This window comes from Dryobates pubescens, chromosome 12 (assembly GCF_014839835.1).
Source record: "Dryobates pubescens isolate bDryPub1 chromosome 12, bDryPub1.pri, whole genome shotgun sequence".
Taxonomy (NCBI): Eukaryota; Metazoa; Chordata; class Aves; order Piciformes; family Picidae; genus Dryobates; species Dryobates pubescens.
The window spans coordinates 22,714,940-22,733,308 of NC_071623.1; the positions used below are offsets into that span (position 1 = coordinate 22,714,940).

An 18,369-nucleotide genomic window follows, 5' to 3' on the forward strand; every position below is an offset into this window, starting at 1 on the left:
CAACCTTTGTAACTTCTAATTGATATTGACTAATTGTTAACGGAAACTTAGAAGAGCTGTGCCTGACAAGATTAACACAACAGGTATTTTGCTTACTGGTAATTCAAAAAACCAAGATCCAGAAGTCTCAGCAACAGGCCCACCACAGGTGATCAGATTTAGGGTTTTATTTGCTCTGGTGCAGGCATATTCAAGACATCTCTCTTCTTGCTGTTTGACAGAAGCAAGACAAAAATTCTTTTGCCAAAACAGGATGTTTTCTTCCCAGTCCATTAAGTAACTCAGTATCAGCCAGCTATCCATATTCTAAAATCAGCTGGAGAACTCTGGCCATCCCTTGCTAATCATTAACCATCCCTGGAACAGCAGGTAAGTTTGAAGAGGCTGGAAGGGCTCTAGTGTCCCAGCACTCAAAGAGGGTGTACTGGTCAAGCTAGGTCACTCTAAGGAGGTGCAACTGACCTCAGCCCCAGGCAAAAAACATACAGTTAAAACTAAGATACAACTAAAAAAAGCATTTCAAGGGGCAGAAAAAAAAGTACTTCCAGACAGTATGGTTTTATAGAAAGACACAGTTTGGAGGATAAAGGTAGCTACATACACATAGTTAAACACGTATGTAGAAAGGTACTTGACTGGTATTCCATACTGCCTTCTTTAAAAAGAACTATATACAGGCCCCATTAAAGAGGTGGTGTGTTAATTAGGTTTCTCAGACACTACCTGGAGAATGATACTATTTCTAGCAGGGCTCCATAAGCACCTGATCCTGTTTGTCAATTCCATCAGTAACCTAGAAGTAAATGTGAAGTCACGCCAAATGAAAGATGCAGATCAAGTTATAGAAGTAGGAGCAAATAGTCACATAGCACAGACTGCACAGATAGTTAGAATGAACCTGTTCAAACAGTAGTAACATATTAAATGTAAAGCCTCAACCCTGGCAGTAATATTTTTCACTGAGAACTGCAGGTGTTTCATAAACTGTTCTTCCTAAAGACAGTGAGTTGTGGCACACAAAAAAGATTGAGATAGTAAGAAAGGAAAGAAAGAGAGGAAAGAAAGAAAGAAAGAAAGAAAGAAAGAAAGAAAGAAAGAAAGAAAGAAAGAAAGAAAGAAGGAAAGAAAGAAAGAAAGGAAGGAAGAAGGAAAGAAAGAAAGAAAGGAAGAAGGAAAGAAAGAAAGAAAGAAGGAAAGAAAGAAAGAGAGAGGGAGAAAGGAAGAAAGGAATAAAGAAAAGAAGGAAGAAAGGAAGAAAGGAAGAAAGGAAGGAAGGAAGGAAGAAAGGAAGGAAGGAAGAAAGAAAGAAAGAAAGAAAGAAAAAGAAAGAAAGAAAGAAAAAGAAAGAGAGAAAGAAAGAAAAAGAAAGAGAAAGAAAGAAGATAGAGTTAATGTTCTGTGTTCATGAATTTCTGGGTACAGATATGATCCCTGAAAGCCTGGAGTAGGTGATATTGATTCCACAATTTCATATATTTATCACACTGTCTATCCACAGGGATCACCTTTTGGCACTCTTCATTAATGAACAATTATAATACCTTTAAAATACAATGCCTGTTTGGCCATAATTTTATTGACTTTCTCTCCACAAAGACAAGGTAACATGCACAGGTAATACAAATATATATGAGACATGTACATATGGTGGTTATATTGTTCAGTAATGAATCTTGAAGTTAATCTTAAAAAGCCCACAAGCCTCCGAAAGCTCTTTGCCCTCACATGAGATCTAGGATATTGCTACATTTTTTTCTGTCCTGGGGACTAGAACCTCTGAGCTGTCAAATGTCCAAATTAGTTCCCCAGTTCCAGGAATGAAGCAGCTGTTGCAATTGATCTAGATGGAGCAAAAAAATTGGAAGAGCATGTGGACGTTGTACAGTCTGTTCCCCAAATCACTGGTTATCTGTCTGTCCATGAGGGAAAAATCTCACCTGCAAACTAAGAAAGCTGGCTGCAGAACAAGTGTTTTCAAGCCAACTCAAACATCTCTATCTGGCAAGTGGTATCCTCAAACTACGTTCCCATGTGCCCCAGAAATGCTGGGTATAAGTTGGTGGTAGTCAGGGAAAAAAAATATCTGAACACTGAATCAGGGGGTTTTTTTATTGCAAGAAATCTGTCTGAAGCCACCAAGGCTCATGTTATCAAGGAGCCCAGAGTCCCTTTGAAGCTACTGTGACAACTAGAAACATGGACAAGGGCTGAGACACAGATCTTCCAGCTCTCTGTGTGCCATATTTATATATATGGTTTTCTACATTACACTGTCTGGTATGAAATGACAGCCAGTATGTTTGGGATGCCCACAACAGTCTCAGTCACATCCGTCAAGAATACACAGCCTTTAGTGAAATGCTTGGGGAACCAGTGTGTTCTCTTGGGAAGGTCCAGGAAGGAATTTACCTGCCCCAGTTTCCACTGCATGAAGTTCCAGCCTTGGCTGGAAACTATCTCCAGCCACTAACCCTTATTTCTATGTCTGATTTTGGATGGTAAGAAACACGGCTGAAACAAATGTTCCTACTGGCTCTTGATTACAGCAGTGTGGTAATCAACTGCCTTGGCATGCAAACAGATTTGAAATAATTGGTCCCATGCCCTAAACTTTTTTTCTTTATTTACTTCTCTTGGGATAGCATAACAGTGACAAAAGGGACTGGGACATGGATTCCCTGATGCAGCTCTCTTGCAAGCACCAACCCCCTCCTCCTCTCCCACACTTACTCATCTGACCTGACACCAAATTATTTTGTATTGCAGGGAAATTGTGGTGCAATCAGATCATGGATTCAGGTCCAGGACCTCTCACTGTCTAAGGATTATGCTGTGGCATAAGTAGATCCAGTTGTTGCATCTGCTTTTCAGAAGACACTTTGACTTTTTGCTGTGTGGATATGCAAGCAAAAATCAGCAGACCAAACTGTGGCAGATGGCAACCCCTTGCCAAAATATTAAGACCTTGGTGTACACAGTGGTGGAAGAGATACAATCACTGCATGTATACAAGGCCAAAATGTGATCTTCAAGGACTCCAGACAGATTCAGCTGACCATAAAGACAGATGGGGTGGGAGGGGGAAGGGGAAGGTTTGTTACTCAGCAGTCAACTGAAGCAAGTACACACTTAGGAACTGCCAGAGTTGAAAGCATGCTTGTTTCACCAGGCAGCTGAGCAAGCTGGAAGAGTACACACTGCCCTATATGTCCCTGGGCTTGACAGGGATGGATGAGTACAGAAACAGTGAAGGTAAAGGTTCTGCAGCCTTGACCAGTGACGTGTATGCACACTTGTTGGGTGCATGTATCAGACTTATCAAGGGAAAAGAGACAGGAGACTTCACTACAGAAATTAGATGATTACCATGCCAAGGTTAATGGGTGGGTTACAAAACAATGAAGATGATGAAGCAGGATGGTACAAGTTAACAGGAAGCACTTCTTTCAGGCATCTCGCTCTTTTATTGCTGGAACTGGAAGAAGTGTAATTGGGAGTGGGAGTTAAAACCAAATGGAATTCAGCCAAAAAGGGCAAGTTTTTGGAGGCTTGGGGGTTAGAATCATCTCTTGGTTGATTTCTTACATAATGTTTCAAGCCTTGAAACAGTACAAGACAGGGAAGTCCAAGCAAATCTCACCCAGTACTGCTTTCTATTAATGCTTCCCGAGCTCTCCACAAAACACTCCTAAGACCTGCCTTGTTCACAACAGATTTTTAATGGGCAAAATTGCAGATATTTTAGGGATAAATATAGATATTTTAAAGGCAAGTCCTTCACTCAGTAACATGTGCAAAAGTGAAAAGTATATAGAAAGACTTCTCCTGCCAGTTTTTTTTTAGGACAGTAAATCAATGGGAATATACCTCTGTTACCCTGTAAATTTTTTGTCCATTTCTATGTGTTTCTTGTAGTGTTAGCTTGCCTTCTGCTTTGTGGTTATTTGGGCAAGTTGCCTTTTCTATTGGTGTTGTTACCTTTTGTGAGCATGCCAGGGTCCTTAGGATGCCAATTACTTACAATATTAGTGCTCCTTTTTACTGCCATATTATACTTACTTCCCTCTGCTTGTTTGTGACCTAGTCTTGAACCTCTGCCTAATCTGCTGAGCTGAATTTTCAGCACCCTGATCAGATTAGGAGGAGCTGTGGGCAAACGCATCTTTGTTTGCATATAATATGTTTGCCAAAAAAAACCCCAAACTAGCAGCAAACAAGGTAAACCAAATGTAGAAAGCTGCAAACAGAAACCTGTCCTTAGACAAAGTTCAAAATCACAGGCAGTGCTAGACCTACACTCCCATTCAACAAGTGGGTGCTACACATCAGAAGGTGCTGCAACTCCATCAAGTAGATCTACTACAGCTAGCCTCACAAGAAAGGGTCTATAACCTTTTAAAGAGACTTGGAACATGCCTACCAACAGTGAAGTATTTATGCAGACTCCCTTTCAGTCCTGCAGGTTTCAGGTAGAAACACCCTACTGGAACTGATTAGCTATTCCACCTATGCCACTGGAGGGTATTTTCCTGTTTCAGGAAGCCCAGCTGGATGACATAAAGCCAACAGTCTGGCTATAATGAACATGGGGTTCTGGGATCTCTGTCTGTAGAGCTAGACATGCTGCACACGCTCAGAGCTCAAGATGCTACTGTGTCTTACTAGGCTACTTGCTAGCTCAGACCCACTCTGCCTCCCTAAAACTACTCTACTGAAATTTAAATTAAGGTACTCAGGTAAGAGTGACAGAATCACTCCTGTAAACTTTGCAATCACTAGTGAAATGGCCTAAGGCTACTTCTAGGAGATCTCGACTCACCAGATAAAGCAGTTTGACCACCCTGTCTCACTCCTAAGCTGATTGGTACCATGACTTCATATCCATGGTTGTCAGGTATTTTGAGTTGTTTCACAACCACATTTCCAACTGATTAATACTCTAAATGTATTTATAGTTTCATTTGGCTTACTATGCTGAAGGACAGAAGTCCAGATATAGGCCATCCTTGCAAAGGAAGGTCTTGTCACACTCCTGACAGGATTTGCAGAACGAACAAACAACACAAGGAACATTTGTCCAGATCTTCAGCCAATTATAAATCAATAATTTCACTGAGTTAATTTAACTTACAAGAACTTAAAAGTGTTTAGGGACTGAGTCATACACTTATTTGAGGCAAGAAAAAAGCTTGCCTAACCTTCTGCTTAACAGGCCAGAAAATGATAGACAAAGAGCCCCTCGCAGTAATTTCTGGATGAATACAGATGCAATGTTTTTCAGATGTTCAGTCATCAAGTGAAAAAAAAAAAGGATTAATCACAACTCCTTTAATATTCTGCTCCAAATTGTTCTAGTGAATCATCACCCTCACATGAAATATGTGATACATCCGAGTTTGCACAGCACCAGCTTCCAGCCATTGCGCTTTAGTACAGTACTTTGATAGTTGTCATGGGGCTCTTAAATGGGACACTGGTGTTTTAAGATGCAGACAGTTCACAAGGAGCATCTTTGAACCACTGCTCCCTGAGAAAGTAATCAATTAGAGCTGGTTTCTCTCACTGTAGGATGCTTTTGGAACTCTAATCAATTCTTTCCTGATTGTTCCAAATTTCTTTAAAACTCCTTTTAAAGAGCTCTAACAAGTACAAGATTCTTGGGATGATGTAAGCAATGGGGCACATACTGTTACCTTCCTGATCTCACTAATAAGTTTTCTCTTACTTGCTTTGGGAGCTTGTTTGATGCTTTATCATCATGATTCCTACTTCCTTCCCAGGTGTGGTTTACAAGAGGCACTTTCCCATTCTGTGTGTAAATCAGATTCTCTTACTTCTGTACTATGCAACCTGGATAGCTGGTATTACTTACAATGTACATTGCTTGCCAACATACCAAGCAGCCCAAACTGCTCTGCCTGTCCTCGTGGTTTGGTTGCCCCCCTTTTCTGTCCCCTGCAAACATCAGTTATGGATTTAATTTTATCCAGGTGATTAATACAGTGAATAGCCATGGGCTGAGAGACACTCAAATGAAATAACAACATAACAAGTGTCATCCCTGTGTGCAATTACAAATGTTGTAATTGCTGGATCATTTGAAGCAAGGAATGAATGTTGCATGCAGATTACTTTATTACACTGATCTATACTTACTTTATCTCTGGTTGTACTTACTTTACTGGAGTTGATCCAGAGCGGGACATATACAGTAAAATAAGGAAAAGAAACGTCACAAACGCAGCAAGCCCAACCCAAAAGGCTATGACAATAGAATCTGTGAACACAACACAGTAACTCTGTCACAGGTACCATTGCAAATATAAAACACAGCAATATAATTGATTGTCTCTAAGAAAGGTCTGTCATTTAATTAACTCAATTGAATTCAACCCTTGAGAGACAGCAAACTGAGTAGCAATACATTAAAAGTCTTACAAACCTCCTAGAAGTTTATTGTAACAGTGGATGCCAGCAATGGGGAAAATGATCTAGTGTGATGGTGACTAGCACTATGTGCATTTACAAGGTAATACTGAGCACTGATGGTTATCACACCCAGCTCTTTGCAGGGGCTATGGTTTCTTGTATAAAATCACAGTGCTTTAAGTAGTGTGGTACTTACGACCAAGCCATTACTGCTAAGTGTATGCCCAAATCCTGCTCTCAGGTGAAAAACTGAAACAATCCATGATCTTGAAGAGGATGCTTTTAGGGGTGGAATGCTAGCTTGAAAACATTTTTCTACCAAGAGAAACATTGAGGAAAACGTGTTGAAAAGTGCTCATGACCCTCACAACACATCAGTCCAGTGGAAAAGAATGTGACCCTTCCCTGTTCAGCTGCAGTACTTCTGTAGTCAACATGAAATAGTTTTAAATGCAACCTAGTTTACCAGTACTGTGATTTATTTAAGGAACAAGTAAGTGGACTCCTGTCAAGGAAGTATGGGTTCACAACTGTCTTAAAGCAGCCCAAGAGACTGCCATTGCTGTTATACTCGGTTCAGATTGAAACTCTATGGTTTTTTGGGTTTTGTTTGGTTGGTTTTGGTTTTGTTTTGTTTTTAATTAATAAAAGAGAAAAAAACCTCACAACCCCCAAACATTAACTGATCCCAGATCTAGATGAACAGTACTAGAGGGACTATTAGCTGGTTGGGAGTGGCTGTTTCATGAAGGAAGGCTATAGCGCTGCTGATATGACTGCCTCACTTACAGGCCAGCATGAATCTGCTCCTGCCCCAGCAGCACGTTTGGTCACCGTTTCAATAATGCTCCTTACTGGGATCTGTGTAGTGTGGTGACTGTCCCAGCTTAAGCCTTGGAAAGGTTAGATGTTCTGCAGGGCACAAGTCAAGAAATGCCCTGGATTTATAACAGGCTACCCACTTAGACTGAGATGAAAAAGAAGGGTCATTGACTCCAGAGATAAATATTGACCAAGATAAAATAAATCTCCCATCTGAAAGGACAGAAAACACTGTGTTCTTTGAAACAGGTACAACATGCTCAATTAGGTATTTCTTTGTGAAGAAGCTCAGAACGTGCTGTCAACAGAGACACAAAGAGATTAGGGAGAATTATTCCATCAGTAGAGCCGACCCAGCCAGAGACTTATCAGAAAGCTGTTTTAGCTAGGCTACTGAGAAATAAGAATGTGGAGGGTCAGCTTATATTGCCCTTCCTCTGTTAAGAAAAAAAGCTTTACTGAGCTTTTCAGAAGATGATAAATTAGCACGTGAAGGCAAATACTCCAGCCTGCTCTTCCCAAACATCATTATGGAAAAAAAAGATGGGGTGGCATTAGCCAACCCCAGCTCCTCAAGAGAGAATTAGGGGATTCTGTGGAAAAAGAAAAAAAAAAGAAAAAGAAAAAAAAAAAAAGAAAAAAAAAGAAAGAAAAAAGAAAAGAAAAAAAGGAAAAAGGGGAAAAGGGAAAGAAAGAAAAAGGGAAAAAAAGGGGGAAAGGGGAAAAAGGGGGGAAAAAGGGAAAAAAGGAAAAAAGGGGAAAAGGGGAAAAAGGGAAAAAAGGGGAAAAAGGGGGAAAAAGGGGGAAAAAGGGGGGAAAAGGGGGGAAAAGGGGGAAAAAAGGGGAAAAAAGGGGAAAAAAGGGGAAAAAAGGGGAAAAAAGGGGAAAAAAGGGGAAAAAAGGGGAAAAAAGGGAAAAAAGGGAAAAAAAGGGAAAAAAAGGGAAAAAAGGGAAAAAAGGGAAAAAAGGGGGGAAAAGGGGGAATAAAGGGGGAATAAAGGGGGAAAAAGGGGGAAAAAGGGGGAATAAAGGGGGAAAAAAGGGGGAAAAAAGGGGAATAAAGGGGGAAAAAAGGGGAATAAAGGGGGAAAAAAGGGGAATAAAGGGGGAATAAAGGGGGAATAAAGGGGGAATAAAGGGGGGGAAAAGGGGGAAAAAGGGGGAAAAAGGGGGAAAAAGGGGGAAAAAGGGGGAAAAAGGGGGACAAAGGGGGGAAAAAGGGGGGAAAAAGGGGGGAAAAAGGGGGGAAAAGGGGGGGAAAGGGGGAAAAGGGGGAAAAGGGGGAAAAGGGGGGGAAAAGGGGGGGAAAAGGGGGAAAAAAGGGGGGGAAAAGGGGGAAAAAAGGGGGAAAAAAGGGGGGAAAAGGGGGGAAAAGGGGGGGAAAAGGGGGAAAAAGGGGGAAAAAGGGGGGAAAAGGGGGGAAAAGGGGGGAAAAGGGGGGGACAGGGGGGGGAAAGGGGGGGGAAAGGGGGGGAAAGGGGGGGGAAAGGGGGGAAAAGGGGGGAAAAGGGGGGAAAAGGGGGGGAAAGGGGGGGAAAAGGGGGGGAAAAGGGGGGAAAAGGGGGGGAAAAGGGGGGGAAAGGGGGGGAAAGGGGGGGAAAGGGGGGAAAAAGGGGGGAAAAAGGGGGGAAAAAGGGGGGAAAAAGGGGGGAAAAAAGGGGGGGAAAAGGGGGGGAAAAGGGGGGAAAAAGGGGGGAAAAAGGGGGGAAAAAGGGGGGAAAAAGGGGGGAAAAGGGGGGGAAAAGGGGAAAAAAGGAAAAAAAGCCAAAAAGGGAACAAGGGGTGAAAAGGACAAAAAGGGAAAAAAAGGGGGGAAAAGGGAAAAAAGAGAAAAAGAAAAAAGGAAAATACTTTAAAAAAAGAAAAAAGGTTAAAAAAGGGGGGGGGGGAAGGGGAAAAAAAGAACAAAAGGGAAAAAGTGAAAAAAAAAAAAAAAAAGCAAGCTCTTGGTGTAAGGATATTTTGAAAAGCTCAGAGTTTTGAAGTGTTCAAAGCCATTTGGATGGAAATGAAGAGTTCAGATTTACAGAGTTCCCCATGAGAGCTATTTTGGTTTCATCTTTTAAAAGCAGCTTTAATACCATTCATTGAAACTAACCAAATTTGCTCCAGGTCTCAGGGGTATGTTCAGACTCTCGAGGGATAAACTGAAATTTCCTGGTTTTAAAGTGCTCCAATTAGGGTTATTTTTGTTTTTTAAATAGGCTAATGTATTCCAATCACCTACAAAAAGATTTTCTGTTGCTAAAATTTACAGTCCCCTTTTGTGTACGTGTGCATAGAACAGCCAGTTGGTTCACAGGCTCACAAATACTTTTAGTATTTTTATACATAATGGAGAGAGTTGCACAATGAGAGAGAGAGAGAGCGAGCAAGACCATGACTTTGTAGCTGGATTTAGATTCATTTCCATGGGATAATACAGTGCCACAATGCACAAAAGAAAGCACAGAGATTCAGGTCTCTGTTTTGCCTTAAATAATAAGAAATTAATTGTTTAAACCCCACAAAACAAAAAACAACCAAACAAAAAACCACCCCAAAACAAACCAAAACCCCAAAACTCCAAACCTCAAGCAAAATTGTATTAGGAAGCCATAATCCCAGGGGTTATGATGACCATATCATAGTATCAGTCAGGGTTGGAAGGGACCACAAGGATTATGTAGTTCCAACCCCCCTGCCATGGGCAGGGACACCCCACACTAGATCAGGCTGGCCAGAGCCTCATCCGGCCTGGTCTTAAACACCTCCAGGGACGGGGCCTCAATATGATTAGTTTGGTCCAATTCAGAAATGCACCTAAACAAATGCTCAGGTCCCACTGAAGTCAATCATCAGAGGCCCTCTGAAACATCATTAAGTGGCTGTTGTGTTCCTGGGGGTAGCCAACACTTTGCCAAACTCAGAATGTATGTGACTATCTGAGGGGAAATCATCACATTTCATTCCCAGCTCAAAGGGCAAGGGCTTGCTAAACTTAGTCTACTTAGTTTCAAGCACATAAAGGCAATAATCCCAACAGTGGTGTTTGGAAGTATAAGAATGTAAATATTATGCAAAGATAGGAAAATCTACAAAGTGTATTAATTGCTTGACTAGTGTGCTTTTATTCAAAACAAGGGAAAATCTAGCCAACTGTGGAATTGGTGTTTTCTTTATAACTTGTAACTCACTGTTCTATCACTGGTCTTGGAGAAGGCAAAATAGATGTACCAACACATTTTCCATTCCTCCTAGAGTGCTGATATGGCAAAATGTCTACTTTAATAGGAAGCAGAAAAAAACCTCAACCCAAAACCTAACCAGTTTTACTTCTGTGGCTATCAGAAAACCATCCCAACGTTTTTAGTTTAGAACTTGGTACAGCCAAGGTGGGTTCAAACCATGTGTGGAGAAGAACTCCATTTGGACAAGCTGCCTTGGAATATGTTACATAAACATCCACTCCAGGCAACTCAAATTACCTTACATTGCCCTACAGGTACATAACATATATCCCAAAATCTACACTTGCATCCTTCCCTGTCTTCTTTGCTGAAATACAGAAACCTGGTTTACTGAAGATTTGTTTCCCAAAGGTGAATTTCTTTGGTGTCCAACAAGGCATGATCTCAACCTGCAGCCTGTTTGTCAGTAAAGGCCTCACAATTTTCTTCCTCCATTATGCAGCCACCAGCTGTTGCAACTTGCAGATATTTCGCATCTTTGAGGCCCCTGTTCTACTATAACTTGATCAACATGTTGAATTTACTGTGGAAGCAGATGAGATGCTTAAACACAAAGTATGATTGCATAAATCATCTCCTTAGAATATAGAAAGACCTGAAGGGTGGCAGACTTCCCTATTTCATTAGGGGGACAGAAGAAATGAAAAAATATAAACCAGTAAGAGGTTTGCCCTGCTTTTTCTCTGGAAGGAAGGTTTATGAGATCACTCATAAGCACTCACACACATATGCATGTGGCACTTTCCTCCATTAAACTGCCAATGAATTGAATTTAACAGAAAGTGAGCATCTTTGCTCAGAAGCATTATTTCCACAAATGTCAAGAAAACAGGAAGCTGGGGAAAGAGGAATCTCCATAAATGGCCATGGAGGAAAATGCTGTGAAAGAAATCCCACCTCTGTTACGTACCAGGCAACTTAAATATTAGAAAGATATAACTAATGAGAGAAAAAAAAAAAGGGAGAGGTTTAGATTGATTTTTGTTAAACCAGCCACATGCTGCAGACTTACAGCTAGCTAAACTCATCATTTTGGGATTTCCCTGGTGGAATCTGGGAGCAATTGTCTGCCCTAACTTTAAAACTAAGAGAAATAAGAAGCTGCTCAAAATCTGCCTGATCTCAGCAGCACCAATGTTGCTCTCAAGTATTCAGATTTTATATAGAGAAAGATGTGGATGTTTACACCTCCTTCTTTCAGGCATGCTGCCCTAAGTTGGGAGGAAATAAATCCTAGCCTCATTAGAGTGGACATTAGAGTGCTTTCTTAGAGGCACTGCAGCACATCTCTTCTCTTATTCTTGCTCTTGTAATGCAAGTAAAACACATAAACCTCCTAGCCCTCCTAGCACTGTTTTGTTCAATCTTCATTGTTGAGTTTCTTTAATTGTTAACCAGACATGAAAATGCTTTGAAATAATATCACATTTCCTTACAGACCAGCTCATGATAATAACCTCAGGAAAACCCGTTTTAGTCTCTGAAACCATATCTGAACAGCTGTAGTTGTCTCCAATAAAGTAAACAGCAACCAGTGCAGCCCATAGCTTTGTCACTCACACAACATACAACCAAAGGTAAAGACTTGGCAGAATTCAAGGGAAAATGCTGCCTATAGCCTAAATGACTCAAACATTCTGACCCACTCCCCCTCGATCTTTAGCAATCCATCCAGCACTACTCAGTTTAGTTAATCCCTTGTCATTTTTTCTTATCAAAACCTAAGCAAAGCTGTTTTATTAGGAAAAAAAGAACTAAAACCTACTTACCCCTTTAAGGAACCACAAAAAGACACTGCTATCTCATTGTGAAAAATCAAGTGTTAAATGGAATTAACTGTCACACAGTGATTTTGGTGAATGTTATTTCACACTACATACTCTGAAAATAAACTTCTAAGCCCAGCAGAGTTAGCTTCTATGGCAACAAAGTTGGACAGTAACATATATATAAATATTTTGCCTTACAGTTCACAAGCCCTAAATCGAAGAAGAAAAGGTAACAGAATGTTTTTCAGCTTGTTGTTCCTCACTAGCAGAAACATAAACTTGTTTACTAACATTTCCAGTGTTTATCAGATGTAATGTAAGCCTTGTGTCCCAAGATGAAAACACAATAGTCTTATGAAAAAGTCTGCTCCTGCTGTCAGTTTTTTTTTTCTGATAGTAGCATATATGTAACTAAGACCCCAAATTACAGATTTTCAAGTCACTAGGTTTACACTTAGCAAATGGCTAAAAAACCCCCAACCTTGTCCTTCTAAATTAGTTAGTACCAGCAGTCTTACAACTTCAAATATTGCAAGATAGATCAAAGACTTCCAGCATTAGTAGTAGCTGATATTAGAGTACAGTGAGCTTGGAAGACAGACACCCATCCGTAGACACCACACACATCTAACTCAGCATGGTCTCTATTGCTAGGATAACACAAAATAAGTCAGTAAGACAAGGCATACAACATTTTTTCCTGTACATTAGCACCTACAACTCTACAATACTTACATTTATTAACCTTCAACTTGCTTCCATCTACTGGAATCGGATCTATATAATCCCAATAATATTCATATGACCAAAAATACTCAGAGGAGTTTGTTCTGTTAGCCATTTCAGTAGTGCATTTTAAACTAGCTCAGAACTCCAACCAAATCTTTTTTTCACTGTACTTCAGCACCCTCAGAAAGAGATTGCATAACTGATGCCTATGTAAATCACTCTGGGGTCCTGCAGCTCAAGGACTGCCTTGGTACTAAAAAGCTCTAGAAGCAATGAATATTAATATCTGACAGATGTGTAAGAACGGCCCTTAACATGCAATCCTTGCTTCCTGGCGGCCAGTTATATTACTTTAAACCGAGATGGATGTCAAGTAACCTAAGAATGGGGTGGAAAAGTGCCAGCTGGATCACAAACACTCCCCTTTCAGAAACTTGCAACAACAGTGTGCTCTCTTAAGCTACTAAAACCAGCTGGGCTGAAAGGCGTTCCTGAATCTCTCTTGATGTAAACTAGTAGGAAAGACTTGAGACATTTCTTCATAAATAAAGGATTTATTGGAATAACCGTAATATTTTGCTTTGTCACTTCTTCAAAGCAACTCCGAAGGCGACGGGTGGAAACGCGGGTTCGCAACCAAGAGGAAGGCAGAGCACTGGATGGTTGCCCCACTGCATTTCGTGCCCAGGCAACGTGCTTAGCAGGTTGGCAGGACCGGAATGGCCCACGCTAAACGCGAAACAAGAGCCACAGCCTGCTCTTGACTGCGCCCCTAAAGCTCCCAGGGTAGGTTGCAGCTGGGAAGGCCGGAGCTGCTCATCAAGGTGCCATCCCTGGACTCACGGAGGAAAGACAGACCGCCGGAGCCAGCTTTAGAGCATGGAGCGCGAGTGACATTCAGGACTAGCAACAAAGCACGCAAACACAGCCATTAACGTGCCAGGTCGGTTAAAGGCTGCTTTCAAAACACGTTTTTCCACCTTTTCCGTGCCCACCCGCCGCTGACACGCAAGAAAGCAACCCCCCAACACACTCTGCGCATCCCAACACTCGCCGCCGCTAACGGCGGGAGGGAGACACCGCCAGGCGCTCATCGCCCCCTGGGCGGCGCGGGCGGCACCCCGCCCCCCCGAGGAGCCGAGACGGGCTCGTAGCGCGCGGCCAGAGGCTCGTGCGTCACTGCCGCTTCCGGCGCGGGCGATTTGAAGGCGGCAAGGGCTGCGCACCGGCGGCTACGGGGCCCTATGGCGGAGCGGGAGAACTCGCAGCAGCAGCAGCGAGAGCAGCAGCAGGAGAAGATGGACGACAACTTGGTGCTGCTGCTGTCGGAGCAGCAGGACGAGGTGGACGCAGAGAATGAGGAGCTGATGCCTATGGTGTTCCTCTGCGCCGGCTGTAAGCGGCCGGTGGGAGACACGGAGAGCTGGGTGGGCAACGATGAGGCGATGGGCTGCATCCTGCTGAGCAGTGAGTCTTGACCCCCCCCGAGCAATGCCCTGCCCTTCACCTCGGTCATTTCTTCTACCCATGCCCATCACCTCCTTCCCTCTCTCTCCGCGCAGGGGCGTCTGCCATCGTCTCGGTTGACAAGGAACAGCAGCTCTCCAAGATGCCCGGCGAGCGCGGATGGTGAGGCCCGGCCCCGGAGCCCCGCTGCTGCCCCCGAGGGGTGATGGAGTCCCGATCTGGGCCCTTCCCCTCCTGAGTGAGCCGAGAAGCTCTGTGGGAGGCGCTGAGGAAAAAAACGGATAAAAAGTTTCTTGGGTGTTGCCCGTGCCGCGCCGGGCGGGGCGTGCCCGTGCCGTGCCGTGCCGCGCCGGGCGGGGCGTGCCCGTGCCGTGCCGTGCCGTGCCGCGCCGGGCGGGGCGTGCCCGTGCCGTGCCGTGCCGGGCGGGGCGTGCCCGTGCCGTGCCGCGCCGGGCGGGGCGTGCCCGTGCCTTGCCTTGCCGTGCCTTGCCTTGCCTTGCCTTGCCGGGCGGGGTGGGGAGGGGAGGGGAGCTGAGCCTGGAAAACACTTGCGGGTGGTCTGTGCAAGGTGCTTTTGTGTTCGTCTTGTCCAGGTCAGCCGGCCTGAGGAACCGCAGGGGACACAGGCTGATAAATGAGAGCTCCTAAGTATACTGTGTAAAACGGGAATGAGCACTCTAAAAATCCGGTTGAACCATGGATTTTTATATATTTATTTTTTAGGATGGGGTGGGGAAAGGTAGCTTTTTTCCTTTTCTCCTGAGTAAATGTTATGTATCTTACTTGCAGTCTGACAGAAACATTGTTTTGCTCTGGCTGCTCAACAATGCTTGGCAACATCTACAGGTGCACACCAAAGCATCTTGACTACAAGAGGGATTTGTTTTGTTTCAGTATTGACTCAATTGAAAGGTAAAGGCAGAATTTTTACTGGTAAGCCTGCCAGCTAAACTTCCTCCATTGGGCATCATATTAAGGGATGTTGCTGTTAATTTTTGTAGCATGTCTGGAGGTAGCTCTTTCTGTCACTTTGATCCAGAATGATGTTCTGTATTACTGCTGTTAGCATCATCGTGTTGAAGTGTGAGAAGCATCTGTGTAATGCTAGACAAATCCTAGAAAACAAATAGAAGTATCAGGCTGCCTTTTGTATAAAAAAATTGCATATCACACAAGAAAGTAACACTAGGTATGCAACACAGGAAAGTTCCTTCTCATCTGACCGGCACACTACATGTGTCTTCTGCTTTAGCTTCCATAAAATGAGCCTGCAGTCATAAGTAGTATCAAACAGGGCTGGCTGCAAGCTATTACAGGCAGATGTTATCAGCAGAGAATATGGGCAGAGGATCTTAAGTAGAGTTTAAGGTGAAGTCTGACCAGTACTGACCAAGTCTGCTTTTTCCCTTGCAGGTAGGCAAAAGCAAATCTTAAAAAATAGGTGCTTAACATTCTCACTGAGCTGTCTTACTGTCAGAAACTGTTTAGAAAATGAAAATGTGTTACTGTATTGGCTTTAGTTAGTTTAGAGCACTTGAAAGTGGTCTTAAAATATCCTTCAATACCTATATCTTGAATTAATTATCCACGCCAATGTGCTTTTATCCAAGCGTTGCTCCAGTAAAGAGTGATAGGATAGAATAGAATAGAATGAATCAGGTTGGAAAAGACCTTTGAGATCATCAAGTCCACCCAACACCATCTAATCAACTAAACCATGGCACCAAGCGCCTCATCCAGTCCCCTCTTAAACACCTCCAGTGATGGTGACTCCACTGCCTCTGTTTCTGTCTGGTCTAGTCTTAATGTTTCTATTTTGTTAATTTGCAATTCATTCTACTGTGTTTATGTGAATGTTCTTCCTACTCTGGACAGTTGTTTGTGGGTGGGTTGGTTTGCTTGTTAGCTTTTTTCTGCAGCTATGACACTTTGCTTTTTCCATGACTGTAAATTCTCTTAAACACTTCAATGGTCACAAAATGGCATTTTGGGGGGCAGTAATGGTGATGGCTTGTTCTGCCAGCCAGTGATGCATTATTCCCAATGTCTGCATAATTTTTCCACTGTATCCTGTGGTACCAGAATCCACAACTTCTTGGAGTTCTAACTTCCTTAAAGTGGTAGTGTCCTGGCAGCTCTGCACTTAAAACTGTTTTCATTCCACCATGCAGTTTGTTTATAAGACTACCAAATATGTTTGTGTTTTGTTGTGACTAGAATCATGCTTTCACCTTGCTAGTGCATTAAGTGTAATCTTATTGATACAACTTACAGAACTATCTAATACAGTCCTTTTTCCTTCAGAGTAAAAAGTGCACAATCTAAACTATAGTTTATCAGTTACATTCTAGGATCATCAGAAAAACAAGCTTGTACTGATGAGGAACCTTTAACTCTTGAAAGTCAATCTGTCTTGGAAGCAACAATACAAAGGGTAAGATTTAACCTTCTATCATTCTTTGTCAATTAATATCCTGAAATATTTTCCATGAAACTGCTTATTTCCTCAGGATTGATTCTTTGGGTTTTCCTGTAATAAGTCATACTAATAATATCTTATGTTCATGCAAAATGTTCAGTAACTTTTCCTTTAATTTCATGGGTAACTAGCATTTTCAGTTTATCAAGCACAGAATTAGATTCCTATTTGTGTCTGCCAGTAATTAGAAATTTAATTTCTAACTACTTCTGATTAATTTCTCCATATTTTCGCTTAACTTTGTTCTCTTCTGTTTTTCATATAAGCTGACTTAATACTTCTGCTGTAACTGTATCAAAATACTATATAGTAAGTTAACAGTTTGCTCTTCGGAAAACTTCTGACTGCACATAGGGAGTGCTGGGAGCAAAGATCATGAAAGCTGACGGTTGTCTAGAAAAAGCTGAATGCTGTGAGTCTGAATGTGTGGGTCTGACACTGAGGCTGGAAATGGTTACAGATTTAGAATAGAATAAACCAGGTTGGAAGAGACATTCAAGATCATCACGTCCAACCCATCAACTAATCCAACCCACCTAATCAACTAACCCATGGCACCAAGCACCCCGTCAAGTCTCCTCCTGAACACCTCCAATGATGGTGACTCCACCACCTCCCCGGGCAGCCCATTCCAATGGGCAATCACTCTCTCTGTATAGAACTTCTTCCTAACCTCCAGCCTAAACCTCCCCTGGTGCAGCCTGAGACTGTCTCCTCTTGCTCTGGTGCTGGTTGCCTAAGAGACCAACATCTACCTGTCTACAACCTCCCTTCAGGTAGTTGTAGAGAGCAATAAGGTCACCCCTGAGTCTCCTCTTCTCCAGGCTAAGCAACCCCAGCTCCCTCAGTCTCTCCTCATAGGCCTTGTGTTCCAAACCCCTCACCAACTTCGTTGCCCTTCTCTGGACTTGTTGAGATAGTGTGGGAGGGTTAATGTTAGAACAGCAGGAAGGGAATCAAATAGGATTGGTGATGCAAGATCAAATTTGAGGACTTACTGATATTCTACACCTGTTTTTCATATTGGAATTTCTGTTTATAACTGAGTTATCTTTCCCTGATGCAGACAGACACTGTATTAAATGCTCTGGAGACAAGACTGATTGCTCTTGAATTGAGTATGGCCTCTCTTCGCAGTAAAGTCTGAAAGAAATTGCACAGAGGAAGCTTAACTGCAGGAGAATGATGTATGTGGAACTTGTCCTTGCAGTCCTCTGGAGTCTGCGGGAACATTACAAAAGCTACTCAAGGAACTGAAAGATATACACTCTTGCTGCTGCAGAGCAATGCTGACTGAGTTTCCATCCTCTCCTTTCTGCTACAAGCATATTCCAGAAGGAATGATTTTTAATTTTTTTTTTCCAGTTGGGTTTCTGTAGACTTTGGGTTCATTTGTTAGTGTTTATTTAAATAGTTTATCTCTGAAAGCAAATAATTTATCTCC

The 18,369-nt window shown here is 42.6% G+C and overlaps 2 protein-coding genes across 2 annotated transcripts; one reads left to right on the forward strand and one right to left on the reverse strand.

Annotated features, from left to right (window-relative positions):
• Nucleotides 1-119: 119 nt before the first annotated feature.
• Nucleotides 120-13,234, reverse strand: MRAP (melanocortin 2 receptor accessory protein). Its single transcript, XM_054166027.1, has 3 exons — nt 12,986-13,234; nt 6,178-6,277; nt 120-210 (listed from the first exon to the last, which is right to left on the reverse strand). The coding sequence occupies exons 1-3, from the start codon at nt 13,089-13,091 to the stop codon at nt 159-161; spliced, it is 258 nt and encodes an 85-aa protein (XP_054022002.1). The 5' UTR covers nt 13,092-13,234; the 3' UTR covers nt 120-158.
• A 989-nt stretch (nt 13,235-14,223) lies between these two features.
• On the forward strand, nt 14,224-18,146 carry MIS18A (MIS18 kinetochore protein A). The gene is made up of 5 exons (XM_054165883.1): nt 14,224-14,446; nt 14,542-14,608; nt 15,236-15,358; nt 16,787-16,880; nt 17,992-18,146. The coding sequence occupies exons 1-5, from the start codon at nt 14,224-14,226 to the stop codon at nt 18,070-18,072; spliced, it is 588 nt and encodes a 195-aa protein (XP_054021858.1). The 3' UTR covers nt 18,073-18,146.
• Nucleotides 18,147-18,369: the final 223 nt, after the last annotated feature.

Coding starts and splice junctions, on each gene's coding strand:
- MRAP (XM_054166027.1), bottom strand. CDS start 13,091: ATGGCTAACAGAACAAACTCCTCTGAGTATTTTTGGTCATATGAATAT. Junction 6,278..12,985: donor CAAGTTGAAGGTTAATAAAT/GTAAGTATTGTA, acceptor TTGTGTTCACAG/ATTCTATTGTCATAGCCTTT. Junction 211..6,177: donor TCTGGATCAACTCCAGTAAA/GTAAGTACAACC, acceptor TCTGTCAAACAG/CAAGAAGAGAGATGTCTTGA.
- MIS18A (XM_054165883.1), top strand. CDS start 14,224: ATGGCGGAGCGGGAGAACTCGCAGCAGCAGCAGCGAGAGCAGCAGCAG. Junction 14,447..14,541: donor GGGCTGCATCCTGCTGAGCA/GTGAGTCTTGAC, acceptor CTCTCCGCGCAG/GGGCGTCTGCCATCGTCTCG. Junction 14,609..15,235: donor ATGCCCGGCGAGCGCGGATG/GTGAGGCCCGGC, acceptor TCTTACTTGCAG/TCTGACAGAAACATTGTTTT.